Source organism: Rana temporaria, chromosome 3 (assembly GCF_905171775.1).
Source record: "Rana temporaria chromosome 3, aRanTem1.1, whole genome shotgun sequence".
Taxonomy (NCBI): domain Eukaryota; kingdom Metazoa; phylum Chordata; class Amphibia; order Anura; family Ranidae; genus Rana; species Rana temporaria.
In genome coordinates this window covers 58,589,763-58,606,598 of record NC_053491.1, presented here as the reverse complement: position 1 = coordinate 58,606,598, position 16,836 = coordinate 58,589,763, and the positions used below count along the sequence as shown (strand labels likewise).

At 40.9% G+C, this 16,836-nt stretch overlaps 1 protein-coding gene across 2 annotated transcripts in view; it reads right to left on the bottom strand.

Moving 5' to 3' along the window:
* Positions 1-16,836, bottom strand: part of FAM227B (family with sequence similarity 227 member B) — a 521,136-nt gene that overhangs the window by 116,701 nt on the left and 387,599 nt on the right. For both annotated transcript variants that reach the window (XM_040342629.1, XM_040342628.1), the window contains exon 11: positions 4,128-4,237. In XM_040342629.1, coding sequence (XP_040198563.1) covers positions 4,128-4,237 — 110 coding nt within the window. The remainder of the gene's footprint in view (positions 1-4,127; positions 4,238-16,836) is intronic.

Genomic DNA, 16,836 nt, shown 5'->3' with positions numbered 1-16,836 from the left:
GCATTGCTCTCACCCCCTCCCCCCCTCTCCTACCTAGCCTATGCCCCTTCCTCTTTCCCCCCCATACCCACCCCTCTTGTTCTTATGGATACACTCTGTTGCAACACTACAATCTGGAATGTTTCTATTTTATATTGCCTGCTTGTTCTCTTCAATGCGCAATTATCCTCTGTATGTGCACATGATTGGTGTATGTATCCTGTATTGTATATGGGTTTTTGCCCATAGTTTGCATACTATTGTACTTGACATATGCTCAATAAAAAATATTTGAAAGAAAAAGATAACAAAAAAATGGGCAGACTCGATGGATTACTCGTTCTTTTTTTCTGCTGTCACTTTTCTGTTTCCTATGTTTCTATATCTGTGTTCACAAAGTATAGGCATCAAAAAAGCAAAAGAGAATAAAAACAGAAAATTAATCCTTGCCACGTTGGATGGTTAATTGCAAACACAGGATCCTAGGTACTTGTTCTCGAGCTACTTACTGCTAGTCAGGCTCCTGGACACAACCAGTAGTTTTTCCTGGCTTCCTGTCACAGCCTCCAAATGCCTATGTGTGTATGGACACATTAAAAAAGAAATATGTATATTAAAGCGGTATTCCACCCGCGATTTTTTTTTAAAAGGCAGCAGCTACTAACACTGTAGCTGCTGACTTTTAATAAGGCCACTTACCTGTCCTGATGGGCCCCCGACGGTGATTGCTTGGTCCTGGCGCCTCCATCCTGACTAAGGGAAACAGGCAGTGAAGCCTTACAGCTTCACTGCCCGTTTCCTACTGTGCATGCACAACTCGTACAGCGCTTTGTGAATGGGTGGCTGCCTCCTGGGATACACACAAAAACAGGGTGGAACTCCACTTTAAGCCTGTAATGTATTTAGTTAATGTAATTAATGTAAACTTGATTATGACAACTTAAATATTCTCCTATATGAAAGAACATGGTGCCCCTAATAGCCATGTTAAAAATGTTCCATGTGCATTAGGCCTGAAGCTCAATATTAAAGCTTTTTTCCCACAGCTCTTTGCACAGGTATATGGATCAGTATGCCCATGTGAATAATGGCTAATTTTAATCAGGGGGTTGATTTACTAAATGCAAATATACCGTTTCCTTTGCATGAGGTAAAGCACCGCTAACTACCATAAACATGGAAGCAAAAATGCATTTTTTTTTTCATTGCACATGATTGGGTAGTAGAGCCGACTATAGCAGATGCCCTTAAAGATAACGGTAGAAGTCAGCTGGTATAAGAGCCTGGGCAGTGGTTATTTGGGGGTCAGAGACTGGATAAAATACAAATGAAACATTTCGTTCCCTATACAGTTTTGTTGGGTTAAGTCTGCCTGGCCATAGCTGGGGAGTTTAAGAGAGACATTGATAAAAACAAGTTTAGGAACCAAGATTCCTTTGCCTTGTCACAGCAGCAAAAAGATCTGTATGGTTTTATATTGGGTGCATTAGTTTTGTATACCGTCTATAAATCAGTTCAATGAATTAGACAAACTCCAGGAGTTCCTTTAGGATACTTGAAATCTTCAGTCAAGACCGGGGAAAATGGGATTGGCATTGTGGGACACCAGTTATCCAGACAAAAGTTTTTAAAGATTTCAGATCCCTTTAAAAGGGATAGGACACTCCTATGTGATTCACACACTACGCCAAAATGATTAACTCAATGAGTGTGCCACATTCATTGAGTTGATAATTTATTTGCCATAACCATAATGTGAAACAAGTTGATAAGGTGTTTGTGTGTGTAACTATGCATGTTGACATATTCTATCACATTTAAATAAAAGTTTAACTATCAGTATTACTGGGATGATATGATTTAAGAAGTATGAGGCAAAAACATGCCAGCTCCAAGAATATTTGTCAAGGCTTTATTAAGGATATGGCATCTGCTTAAAAAAGTACAGACTGTCTAAGGCTGCGTACACACGGTCGGTCCAAACCGATGGAAACGGACTGAAGGTCTGTTTCCTTGGTCCAAACCGATGGTGTGTGGGCCCCATCGGTCCATTATCCTTCGGTCCAAAGATGTAGAACTTGCTTTAAAATTGAACCGATGGACGCCTAACCGATAGGTCAAAACCAACGGTTAGTATGCAAAAGCATCGGTTAAAAACCCGCGCATGCTCAGAATCAAGTCGACGCATGCTTAGAAGCATTGAACTTCATTTTTCTCAGCACGTCGTTGTGTTTTACGTCACCGCGTTGGACTCAATCGGTTTTTAACTGATGGTGTGTAGGCACATCAGACCATCAGTCCGCTTCATCGGTTAACCGATGATGGACCGACCGTGTGTACGTGGCCTAAGAGCTGCATAAACTGTCGGTGCTATGTAAATCCGGGATAATAATAATAATAATGTAGTGCTACCCCCTGGAGGAGTCGCTCACATTTGTTCAGTCCATTACTCTGCCTCTTAACCCCAGTAACAGTATCAGACCCCTCTGGCACACCTGGCAATAGGTAAGTGCAATAACCAATAAGAAACACACACATTATGGTAAAACACAGAAATTGTCTTTACTGCAATATTTCTGTGGAAAAATAACAAACAGTAACAATGTATTTGTTCAAAAAATGCAATGGGAGAGCAATAACTGAAGTTATAAACAATATAGCTCAATACCATATTCAGGCTGCTTTCAGGGGATTCAAAACCTAAGAATAACCCCAAAAGCAAAGGCACACTTACATGGCAAATAAATCACAATATGACAATCCGTATCAGATTGGTTACCTTTACTGAGGTTGGCTCTATAAGTCCAGGCTGGAGGAGAGCAGAGGAATTTCCCCCTTGTGTCAGGCCTCTCTCTACTGTCCCCTGACACCACAGGCCCAACTTTAAACACTTTATTCAAATCAAAATGTAATGGCTTAACTTCCTCGATAAAATGTTCCACACAGCTACTGCATACTGTATACAGAGCCCTGAATATGTGTGGGTCCGTATGGCACTAGTAGCTTCAGTCCTTTTGAAAAACAGATAAAACTTTGTGTCTTTAGTTAGCCACTTTTGTTGGTGCACCTAAACTCCTGAATAGCAGGGCCAAACAACACAACTTGCCTGGATTATCAAGTGAAGAAGGCAGGATTCTTTCTCAGCAAGGTGAAAGGACAATGGTGTATGTATACAGTGTCCCTGGAAATGGATGGCCTTATCATTTAGCCCTGTGGCACTACAAGTGTCAGAACGATGACTAGCAGCAATGATGTCTGTATACGGTGTCCATTTAACTTCATTTGTGGTGCAGTGTCCCTGTTTCTTGCAAATGGAAAAAAAGCCCTCTCACCCAACACTTGCGGTCAGGGCCAAAACAAACATCCTGAAACAGTAGGCTCCCCTGGCCAACCCGACTGGTCACCTCACACTGGAATGCTTTACCATCAGTGCAAATGCGCTTAGATGTGCACCTGGGATCCCACTCTCTCAGGCTGGATGTCCTGACTGGCGGCAGAGGCCTAAATCGTGTGGTGAAATCACCTAGGAGACAGCATCTCTCCCTCAGGTCTGATCTCTTTCTCCACCTCGTGCTGTCTGAATTCTCCTCAGGAAATCAAAATTGAGTCTCTCCTTTCCTGCACTCAGAGCATGCTGGTCTTTTGTAGTTCCATACAGTTAAATCTGAATGTGAAACCCGAGTCCTGGAACTACAATTCCCGCTTTTCTCCCTGATGGTAATCACTCTGCTGACAGGATGTGATGACACAGAGTCTTAGCTGGCACTAGAGCAAAACAGTCTCATTGCAACAATGTTGCAGAGTGTCTTTTGATACTGCAGGTAAGATAGCCAGCTACAATAATAATTATATTAAAATGGTCTACTTCATCACAAATTAGTTGGTCTAACTCAAACACCATGTCTAGACTATTCAGGATCACCTATTATGGATATGGAGCATGAAATGGTTCACGTTCATATCCAAGGTGATGAAATAAAAGCATGCATCCATGTTTAATGTTTATGTTAATAGAAATGTTTTAACCATTATGAAGAAGTGGATTTAATGTGTATTCTGGACTATTTTCAGGGAAAAACCCCAAAGCAGCTTGATTTGCTGGCTTGAAATCAAAACAGTGTTTAGCAAACTGAAATTCATCTAGTTACCTCTTTCGCAGGTGAATCTGTCTCTTCTTTATCCACTGTCTTAGGTAGGTTGGATTCTCTAGCATCTTGTATTAAGTTGTCCAAGTTAAATTCCAGGTGCCGTTTAACTTCTGGATGAGAATGTAGATTACATTGTAAATTTTTATACATTAAAGAGTTCTTCCATATAGGAGAATATTTATGTTTTCATATTCAAGTTGACAAAGGTTTAATATACATATTTATGAATGCTTCAACAAGGTGCAAATGGTTACAATTTATTTAAATATCGGAAGCAGCTCATAAGACAAGCTTCTAGGAGGCCTGTGCACTCTCTCAGTTGATGCTTAATGCAGACACTGTTGACATTATGCACACATCTTGCACGTATTCAATATTTGCTATGACAACAGACCACTACCATTAATAACTAAAAGACACTCTGAAACGTATATAAAGAAATAAATATGTGACAGATAAATGTAAAAGTTGAAAAGTTTACCCTGACTGGTTAGTTTAAATATAGAAAATACCTTCCCACATGGTTGCTATTTTACAAAATAGTTTCAGAGTGCCAGCTTCCCCAATAAATGGAAGGATATCTACATTGTAAAATTAGATCAACAAATGGATCTTAAATGGTACATGTAAGGAAATGACATGCTATGTTGGCATAAACTTGGAAGAGCCCTCTAACTTCAGAAAATAACTTTACATAAATGATCTTAACTAATTTGACAAACCAATAGGAAAGCAGCAATTACTTATGGAACTACATAACACCATCCAAAAACAACAAGGTAAATTAGGAGGTGGAAAAAAAAACATAAAATTATAAACAACATATTTCCTAAAATGTGCCTATTTTATTTTCAAATTAACTGGGATGGCTGCTGAACATTTGATTTCTTCAAGAAAGAAAATAATTGGGCTATGGGTCCAAAGTAAAGACAGATGACAGGAAAAAAGTTATCGCCAGAAAATAAAATAAAAGATTCTGGAATGGAGGTAAAGGGAATTTTTTCCTTTGCTCATAACAGGAAATCCAAGGAAGAAAACAAATTACACATGAGCACTAGAATGAGTAACCTATTCTAAGGAGGAAACCATAATGAAATGAATATATCTGCTGCGCAACAACAATTATAAACAGAAATAAAAATGTGGGAAAACTGCTTTTAGCGGGGTTATATTAACCACTTAAGCCCGGACCATTTTGCAGCTAAATGCCCAGGCCAGGTTTTGCAATTCGGCACTGCGTCGCTTTAACAGACAATTGCGCGGTCGTGCGACGTGGCTCCCAAACAAAATTGGTGTCCTTTTTTCCCCACAAATAGAGCTTTCTTTTGGTGGTATTTGATCACCTCTGCGGGTTTCTATTTTTTGCGCTATTAAACAAAAATAAAGCGACAATTTTGAAAAAAATTCAATATTTTTTACTTTTTGCTATAATAAATATCCCCCAAAAACATATATAAAAAATGTTTTTTCCTCAGTTTAGGCCGATACGTATTCTTCTACCTATTTTTGGTAAAAAAAATCGCAATAAGCGTTTATCGATTGGTTTGCGCAAAATTTATAGCATTTACAAAATAGGGGATAGTTTTATTGCATTTTTATTAATTTTTTTTTTTTTACTACTAATAGCGGCGATCAGCGATTTTTTTCATGACTGCGACATTATGGCGGACACTTCGGACAATTTTGACACATTTTTGGGACTATTGTCATTTTCACAGCAAAAAATGCATTTAAATTGCATTGTTTATTGTGAAAATGACAGTTGCAGTTTGGGAGTTAACCACAGTTGGGGGGGGGGGGTGTAGGAGTTAGGGTTCACCTAGTGTGTGTTTACAACTGTAGGGGGGTGTGGCTGTAGGACTGACGTCATCGATCGAGTCTCCCTTATAAAAAGGATCACTCGATCGATACGCCGCCACAGTGAAGCACGGGGAAGCCGTGTTTACATACGGCTCTCCCCGTTCTTCAGCTCCGGGGAGCAATCGCGACGGAGCGGCTATAAACGAATAGCCGCGCCGTCGTCCCGGATCACTCCCCGAGGGAATTCGCCCGCCGCACACAGCGGAGGGGGTCCCGATCGGACCCCCCACCCGCTAGAAGGCAAGGATGTATATATACGCCCATCTGCCTGTCCGTGCCATTTTGCGGACGTAAATAGTCGTGCGGCGGGAATTAAGGGGTTAAAAGAGGTCTGCAAAAAAGCCATTATCATATGTAAAAGATGGTATTGTTAATCTGTTAATCTTGTGGCAATAAATATCTTTAGTGTCTGAAGCCCTGTACACACGGTCGGTCAAAACCGATGAAAACGGACGGAAGGTCCGTTTCATCGGTCCGAACCGACCGTGTGTGGGCCCCATCTGTCAGTTATCCTTCGGTCAAAAAATGTAGAACTTGCTTTAAAATTGAACCGATGGACGCCTAACCGATAGGTCAAAACCGACGGTTAGTATGCAAAAGCATCGGTTATAAATCCACGCATGCTCAGAATCAAGTCGACGCATGCTTGGAAGCATTGAACTTCGTTTCTTTCAGCACGTCGTTGTGTTTTACGTCACCGCGTTCTAACCCGATCTGTTATTTAACCTATGGTGTGTAGGCACATCAGACCATCAGTCAGCTTCATCGGTTAACCGTTCTCATCGGATGGACTGATCGTGTGTACAGGGCTTAAAAGTATATGGGTAACATATCTATCTGTGGGGTTGATTTACTAAATCCGGAGAGTGCAAAATCTGGTGCAGCTGCTCATGGTGATCAAAAATCCTCCCTCATGGACAAATTAGAATAGAAAATATACTGTACTTCAGGTGGTACAAAGTTCTGAACATGTTACATTGAATGAACAACAGAATACACCAGGGGTGTCCAAAGTTTTTCCAAAGAGGGCCAGATTTGATAAAGTGAACATGCATGAGGGCCGACCATTTTGTCTGACATTTTTTGAACCATTAAATTTAAATGCAAATTAATACACTGCCCAACAAGAATTCTCTTGCCTTTGTGGCTGTGTGTGATGAAGAGTCTAAGGATGAGCTTGGGTGTGTTATTTGGATATACCGTATTTATTGCAATATAACACACACCTTCACTTTAAGAGGGAAGTTTCAGGAAAAAAATACAATTTTAAATAAAGAACTGTGAGGCAAAATAAGGGTCAGTGCCCATCAATGCAGCCTAATCAGTGCCCATCTGCAGCCTCACCATCGACTCGCATGCAGCCTCACCATCGACATGCATGCAGCCTCACCATTGCCATTAATGCAGCCTCACCATTGCCATGAATGCAGCTTCACCATTGCCATGAATGCAGCCTCACCATTGCCATGAATGCAGCATTACCATTGCCATCAGTGCAGCCTGATCGATGCCCATCTGCAGCCTCAGAGGGGACAGGGAGGGGGGCGGGACAAGTGCCAACAGATTACATACAGGAGAATCTCCTGTTTATGCAGCGGCCTCTTTAATACAAAGTCCCGCCTCCTATGATAGACAGAACAGTGGTCCAATGGTGGCCAAGGAGACAGGACTTCCTATTAACCCCCCTGGCGGTATTCCCGAGTCTGACTCGGGGTTAGATTTTTGTGCTAGGATCGGGAACCCCGAGTCAGACTCGGGCTCGCCTCGCTGGATCCACAGGCATTACTTACCTTGTTTACTTACCTTGTCCCTGGATCCAGCAATGCCACCACGCTGTGTGAGCGAGCGGGACCTCGCTCGATTCACACAGCGTCCTCCTGTGCCGCCGATCTCCGTTCCCTGCGACGTTACGACGCACGGGAGCGGAGAACGGCGCCAAATTCCTAAAACTTAAACAAACACATTACATACAGTATACTGTAATCTTATAGATTACAGAACTGTATGTAAAAAATACACACCCCCTTTGTCCCTAGTGGTCTCCCCAGTGCCCTACATGTTCTTTTATATAATAAAAACTGTTCTTTCTGCCTGCAAACTGTAGATTGTCCATAGCAACCAAAAGTGTCTTTTTATGTCAAAAATGGTTTTAGATCAGCTAGAAAACAGCGATAATAAATTATAATCACTTGCAGAATTGTGCGATAGCAATTTGTGGGGAAATTCGTCATAAAAAAATAAAAATAATGACAGTGACAATTCTGCAACTGAGCAAATTTCAGTGATTTTGAGTTGATTACATTATTGAATAATTTTTATTATAATTATATTATTATTTGTTATAATTATTTATAATTATTTATTATATTATAATTTATAATTTTGTTTTTAAAAAAATGTCATACCCGGGATGCCTACTAGACTCTTGTTTGGACAGATTTAAGTGAGTTATTCCTAAAAATTACAGGCCTACAGTATAAAATGCCAAATTTCCTTGCAAATAATGGTACCGCTTTCAGCACCTTTTTTCTGAAAGAATCATACCGCCAGGGAGGTTAAAGAGGCCGCTGAGTAAACAGGAGATTCTCACTGTATGTAATCTGATATCACTCGTCCCGCCCCCTCCGAGGATGCCAGAACTGAACCATACATACCCCCAACAAATACACGAGCGCTGCTCTGAGATTCGTTGGGGGCCACAAAAGATATATATCCAAGTCTCCAGTGGGGCCGCATTAAACCGGAACGAGGGCCACAATTGGCCCACGGGCCGGACTTTGGACATGCCTGGTATACACCTACCGGTTGGAGATGTGACATGAAGCCAACAACAATGTCCCACATTTTTGGGACATTGCAGTACATTACAACCTTACCGTACATTCCATAATCAGTCAACTTACAATGATGGACCTGGGCCATAACCCAACTACGTGCCTCCTCTGTTTGCTTCAGTTGCACTACCAGGCACTGAAATGCTCCAGGTAAGCTCTTTTCATGCTGAGCTCATCAAAATGAACACAGCTGATCACAGTTGAAGGTCAAATGGCTTTGTGTGCCATTGAGTAGGTAATTAGCTACACCTGATTGAGATTACAAGTAATTTTTAGGAGGGGAGGGTGATCCTTTTTCCAATTCAGTGATTCTGTTTTTTTTTTTAATTACCTAGGTCGTTCAAATTTCACATGAGGTTAGAGTAACTCTTCCTGTATAGTAACTCTTCTTCTTCTTGTTTTTAATTGCAGCTAAATATTGGATTCCAAACAGAAGCAATGTACCATCATACTATCATTGAGTTCTCGGCGAAGGAGGAGGGCAGGCTGTCCAACTTTCAGAGAAGGCTACAGAATGTTTACAGAGATGACATAATTGACAAGAGCAATTTGCATGAATGGATGAAGAAGTCTGAAGAAGTAGAAACCAGCACTGAAGACCATCTACTGTGACCACTGACACAAATCGCCAATGAGCGGAACTCAATTGGGGCACATTCTTCTGCTTGGAATCCATTATCTACTTGAAAATGAATGAAGTAAAGAAATTTACTGTAGAGAAAAAAGGAGGTACTATAGAGAAAGCTTTACTCTAAATTTGAATGATCTATGTAAGTTATTAAAAGTTATTATGCCCATTATTGCATTGCTTTCAGTACATTCCTCATATTTAAAGAGAAGTATGGGGTTTAAAAAAAAATATATATATATACAGAGCTTTTTTTCTCAGAAAATAGGTGCAGGAACTCAACCACGACCCCTTTCAGATTTCACAAACAGTAGAAGGGTCCTAAAGGGGCATTAAATACCAGAATTGCATTACATACAGGGTGCAGAGTTCAGGGGGGTTACACACAGAGTGCAGAGCTGTCACTTGTAAACACAGAAACCAGAAAAAAAGACCTGTATATATATATATATATATATATATATATATATATATATATACAGTAATAACTCGGTTTGCGAGTAATGCAGTATACAAGTGTTTTAAAAGACGAGAAACATTTTTTTTTTATTTTGACTTGAGCAGTACAATCAATGTAGTAAAGCCGCTGGTGTATGCAGTACTGCATGTGGCCAGATGTCTGGGGGCGCTGGTGGCTCCTATCGGTTCATGGAGAAGTCAGAGACACTCAGAGACACTCCTATCTGGGTGGGGCAGGCGTAACGTGCGGCTGAGCACCCAAAAGTTTTAACAGTTCCTGAGTGTCTCAGCGTGTCTCCAAGCGTCTCCGAGTTCTACAGGAAGCGCTGGGAGCCACCAGCGCACCCACAACTCTGGCCACATACAGTACTGCATGCACCAGTGCCCCCACACCTCTGGCTGCATACAGTTCTGTATACACCAGCACCCCCGAAATTCTGGACACATACAGTTCTGCATACAACAGCACCCCCGAACCTCTGGCCACATACAGTACTGTATACACCAGCAGTGGTTGTGGAACAAATCATCTGAGTTTCCATTATTTCTTATGGGGAAACTTGCTTTGATATACGAGTGCTTTGGATTACAAGCATGCTTCTGGAACAAATTATGCTTGTATTTTAAGGTATTACTGTACTCACCTAGGTGGATGCAGCATCTGTCCCCCGCTGCCTCTGCACTGAGGACAGAGTTAACAAACACAGCTGATTGCTCAGTTCTCCCCTCCGCTCAGAGCAGAGAGCAGTGGTTGTCAGTCACTGGCTCTCTGCTGTGCCCCTCCACTGAAGCGCTGGGCTGTGGAGGGGGGCAGTTCGCTGAAAGGCTGAACCAGTTTCCCGTCCAGGCATCTGGGTGAAGCTGGAATTTACAGTCGGGATCCATCCAGCGCCTGGACCGGCTGAGTGATGTCAGCCAACAGCAGACTTTGGCCTGCTGAAAATGGGTTGCAGGAGAGAATGACCCATAGGAGAAATAAGGCCAAAAAAAGCAGAAGGTGAATTTTATATGAGAATAATCTTTTAATAAGGGGCATGTAAGCTGTTTGCTTCTCTAGTTACCTAGTTAAGTTGTTTAATGGACTTCCCCATAAGTGGTTGTAAACCCCATTCATGAAATTTGGTTTAAGCACATATATCTGTAGTGTTTACTTATCTCTCTCCAAAACTCTAAGTGCCATTTCTCACTGGTGCTCCATTCCTCTGTTATCGGCAGAGTCACTTCTGACGAGTTCTCTGGACACACGAGATAACAGTAGCTAAAAATTTGTGTCAGAGAGGGAGCTTAGAGGTAGATAAGCAGAGAGCTTGTCTATTCAGACAACAATGTTCCTTTGTTCCTCTGCCTATGTGGAGGGGGGGTGCCTTTCCTCCAATCAGCTCTCACACAGTGTATAGAAATCTGAATATTTTGGTCCCCCAATCAAAGTTCCGAAGGGCGGGGGCAACTGGACTATCTCAGTACAGATTTGAAAAGTAAGATCAAGTGTGAAAACACATAAATAGAAAGATAAAAGTTTTATTAATACAAAATCAATAAAAAAACAACACAATTCATATACAGATTAAAAGCATAGTGGCAAACCATACATATCACCAGTATAAAGGTCCCCAAACGGGGGGGAAATCACAATGGGATTGTAGGCATGAAAGGCATCTCTCAACTAGTTTTGCGGTCTATTGCCGCTTTGTCAGAACTAGCTGAGAGATGTTCAAAAATTGTTTAAATGCATCCACCGAAGGTTGTGCACATTAGTGCCATTACTTGCAACTAACGTCGTATTAGAGCATGCTGGCCAGAGCAATAAATCAGGTTATGAGGGTTTTGATACTCTGATCAAAGTAAAACAGAATATACACAAAACCATGCATTTTAAACAAACGGGAGACCCAGGCAGAGAGGCGGAAGGTGGCGGGAGGCGAGGGATGTCTCCTCCCGCTCCTTATAATGGCCAAGCATCTCATTAGCCCTCCAAAGAATCCAGATTCAAGCCCTCCAAAGAATCCACCACTAGGTGCAGAGGCCGGGTGTATACTGAATGCAATGCAAAGCTAGTTGACTGCTTTTTTATTATCTGCTGTTTTGAGACTAGCTCACTCTTATTTTCCTTGTATTTAATTTGGTCTCGTGGAACAGTTACATTGAGACAAAACCAACATTATTACATTTCTTTTTTTTAAAACAATTATACATGTAGAATTGTCTGTAACAACATTATTAAATGGTCCTCTTAAATGTTATCATCGCATTTCCAACAATATAAAGTTGTATCAACAGAATACAATAAATATAATGAATGAAGTAAGAAAGAATTGGAAATACAAATATGGAATGGATAACCATGAAGAGAGTCCAGATGCAGAAACAAATTGCTCTACATGTTATGTGTCTGAGAACGCTTCTTCAGGAGCATGAATGTAGAGGTGGCCGTGTTAGATGAACCAACAGTCAGCCTTGACACCGAGATACTGGTATTGTATAAGAACGTACCGCCAGTCAGGGATAAGTAATCATAATAATGCAGTCATGAAGGAAGATTATGTGTAATTTTGCTGGTAAGCAGCGGAGGAATCCGGGAGGAGCTTGGCTAGCACACCAGGATGTATAGACTGGTAAGGTAGACCAGTATATATTGTGGGCAAAGGGACCTCGGCCCAATGTAGTGCCCAAAGTTATACACGGAGCCTCTGCGTCTGGATAACAGGGTGTGAGCGGCTGGCCTTTTGGGTCCCCATGACTGCATTATTATGATTACTTATCCCTGACTGTTGGTTCATCTAACACGGCCACCTCTACATTCATGCTCCTGAAGAAGCGTTCTCAGAAGCGTAACATATAGAGCATGTTTTTTCTTACTTCATTGTATTTATTGTATTCTGTTGATACAACTTTATATTGTTGGAAATGCTATGATAACATTTAAGAGGGCAATATAATGATGTTGTTACAGACAATTCTACATGTATAATTGTTTTAAAAAAATAACTTTTCTACAATAAAAACCTTTAGGGGCAGATCCACAAAGGAAGTACGCCGGCGTATCTACTGATACGCCGGCATACTTTCAAATTTCCCGCGTCGTATCTTTGTTTTTAATCCTCAAAACAAGATATGACGGCATCTGGGATAGATCCGACAGGCGTACGTCTTCGTACGCCTTCGGATCGTAGATGCAATTCTTTGGCGTCCGCTGGGTGGTGTTCCCGTCGTAATCCGCGTTGAGTATGCAAATTAGCTATTTCCGACGATCCACAAACGTACGAGCGGTCGTCGCATTCTTTTACGTCGTTTTCGTTCGGCTGCTATTTGGTGGCATACGCAATGTTAAGTATGGCCGTCGTTCCCGCGTCGAATTTGAAAATATTTTTTTTTGTTTGCGTAAGTCGTCCGTGAATGGGGCTGGACGTAATTTACGTCCACGTCAAAACAATGACGTCCTTGCGATGTCATTTAGCGCAATGCACGGCGGGAAATTTAGGGACGGCGCATGCGCAGTTCGTTCGGCGCGGGGACGCGCTTCGTTTAAATGAAACGCGCCCCCTACTTGCCGATTTGAATTACGCGCCGCTACGCTGCGAGAGATACACTACGCCGCCGTAACTTACGGCGCAAATTCTTTCTGGATTCAAAGCTTTGAAAAGTAAGTTACAGCGGCGTAGCGTATCTCGCATACACTGCGCCCATGCAATTGTACGTGAATCTGTCCCTTAGTGTTTTACAATACTTACCCGTGTGCCTCTAAAAGTCCAACCTCTCTTCGTTTCTAGTTTTATTCACATGAACTAATGAAACCATCATATAAATAATTGTGTTTATTGCACAGGACAACATTGTCTACAGTTGCAGATTTTCTCCTGGAAATTACTTGACATGGCCCATTAATTTCTATGAGTAAACCAATGTTCTGATGACTAAGAAAGTAGGCATGCTGATGACTCAGATAAGAAGCACTTATCTGAGCAATGGATATTTCAGTACACTGGAAACCAATGGATAAAATATTTAAATGCTATATAAATTCAACACAGCAACAGTGAGGCACATTTAAAAATATATTATGCATGTTGTATAGTGCATGTTTAAGTACAGTAACATGTTTTTCTGGAAAATGCTTTTGGGGTAAGCGGCGTCATGCATGACTTTATGTTTTGGGGTATTATTACTCTGCACAACATTTCAGGCATCATACCGCAGGGTGAATGTAATTTATTGTATGCTTGGAACTGTATTGTTATGTAGTGTATAGTACTATAAAAATGCACTGATTACTGTGTAAATGTCACTGGTAGGGAAGGAGTTAACACTAGGGGGCGAATTAAGGGGTTAAAAGTGTTCCCTTATTAGTGTTTCTTACTGTGGGGGGATGAGACATATCGCTGTTCCTACTTACTAGGAACAAACTATGTGTCTCCTCTCCCCTGACAGAACAGGGATTTGTGTGTTTACACACACAAATCCCCATTCTGGTTCTCATGCCCACGATCGCAGGTGACCGGTGGCAATCGCGCCTGCTGGCCACACGCATCGGGTCCTCTCTGGCGGCTCTTAAAGGGGGCGATGTACACATATGTTGTTTTGCGGGAACGTGCCACATTGCAGATGTCTTAAAATAAACCTGTACATGGAGAATATGCAGGCTTCCATTGTTGATTTCTGAAAATGCTAGCTGCCTAACTGTCATACTGATCCTCTGGCTTCTGTACTTTCAGAGACACTGACCTCAAACAAATATGCAGATTTGGGGTTCTGATTTTCTAGATTTGATGCTTGTTCTTGCTCAATGATTGGAGCAGGGTCAGGTTGACACAGTGGGTTTGATGGAAGATATAGCAATTATGAACATACAAAAGATGATTAGTACACGTAGCAATCTAAAATAAAATTCCCCAAAAAATGGCCATCCGTTTTAAATTAAAATGTTTTTTGAGGCGGTGTCTAGAGACCTAATTAACAATGAAAGATACTCCTGTACACCTATCTCAAAATAATATTAGTGATTATTTGAAGCTGCTGCTGCCACCTATACTGTGTTCCCACAAGTGTTGAATACTAAATTAAATAAATTAAAGTGGAGCACTGCTCCCTCTATTTAGAAAATAAAACATTTAATCTAACATGTTAACACTTGCTATACCCCAAAATTTAAAGTGAATCACAATAAAACAGTGTGTTATTAAACACATGGGATTCCTCAAATCATTCACATACACATATATCATTGCATATTCTAATGCTATACCAAAATGCTTATTATAACCAGAAAAATAAAATGCGTGTCATTATAAATCATCCAACACCAATAGTGTTGTATGCATGTGCCAATGTCTATACAATAATTAAATAATAACACCAAACCAGTAGTGTGAATAATAATGATTATATATACTTATCATGAATTTGTCTAAAAAATTGATTTTAATATATATATATTTAAATTTAAACAGAGAAAAATTAACCTAAATAGGTGTAAGAAAATTGCAGCGCTAATTAACCGGTTAACGCCCACCCACTGTATATATACGTCCTCTTTTTAAAGATGGATATCTCGGTAACGGCAGCAGCTATCCATCTTTTCAGTGGGCGGGCCTGTAAACGATAACGGAGGTCTCCGCGGCGGATTCACCGCGAGATCGCTGTTATCGGTGGCGGGAGAGGGGCCTCCGCCGCTTACCGGAGCCGTCTGTAGCGGCGGAGGCGATCGGATGCTGCTTCCTAGTGAGTGAGGATGCGAGTGAAGGCAAGATGGCCCCCACCCGTCCTCATAGCTTTGCTGGGCGGAAGTGACGTCAAAACGTCAGTCCCTCCCAGCGTCTTAAAGAGACATTTTTTTGTTGTCATTTTTTTAAATGACAACATTTCCATTTTTTTTTTTGCATTTAAGTCTAAATATGAGATCTGAGGTCTTTTTGACCCCAGATCTCATATTTTACATTGCTTGTAATAGGAATAAAAGTGATACATTTTTATTTTATTTTTTATTTCAGTGTAAAAAATTATAAAATCAATAAAAATAAATAAGAAAACAAAAAAAATGTTTTTTAAAGCGCCCCGTCCCAACGAGCTCGCGCGCAGAAGCAAACGCATACGCGAGTAGCGCCCGCATATGAAAACGGTGTTCAAACCACACAAGTGAGGTATCGCCACGATCGTTAGAGCGAGAGCAATAATTCTAGCTCTAGACCTACTCTGTAGCTCAAAAAATGCAACCTATAGAATTTTTTAAACGTCGCCTATCGAGATTTTTAAGGGTAAAAGTTTGACGCCATGCCACGAGCGGGCGCAATTTTTAAGCGTGACATGTTGGGTATCATTTTACTCGGCGTACCATTATCTTTCACAATATATAAAACAATTGGGCCAAATTTATTGTTGTCTTATTTTTTAATTAAAAAAAGTGAATTTTCTCCAAAAAAAGTGCGCTTGTAAGACCGCTGCGCAAATACGGTGTGACAAAAAGTATTGCAATGGCCGCCATTTTATTCTCTAGGGTGTTAGAAAAAAATATATAATGTTTGGGGGTTTTAAGTAATTTTCTAGCAAAAAAAACTGTTTTAGTCTTGTAAACGCCGAATCTGAAAAACAGGCTTGGGGCTTAAGTGGTTAATATAATACTAAATAAATAAACAATAACATATAGACTCAATAACACTACGTGATAAGTGATATAAAGTCCATAAAAAATTGATGAACAAATTTGATGAGAAAATTCCTTATTCTGTGAATCTTCCACCTCACCACCATGCTGTGATAACTCCCCTCTGAAGAACGCACTCACCAGATGGATTTGCCTTTCACTCTCGTGTTAGGCTTAATCAATTGTGTATGATCCCACAAATGGATAAACGAATCTCAGCTGGACCACTGTGATAATCCCTCAATAATGTACATGAAAACAAAAGAAGTGCTCCAATAATGTAAAATTGTACCA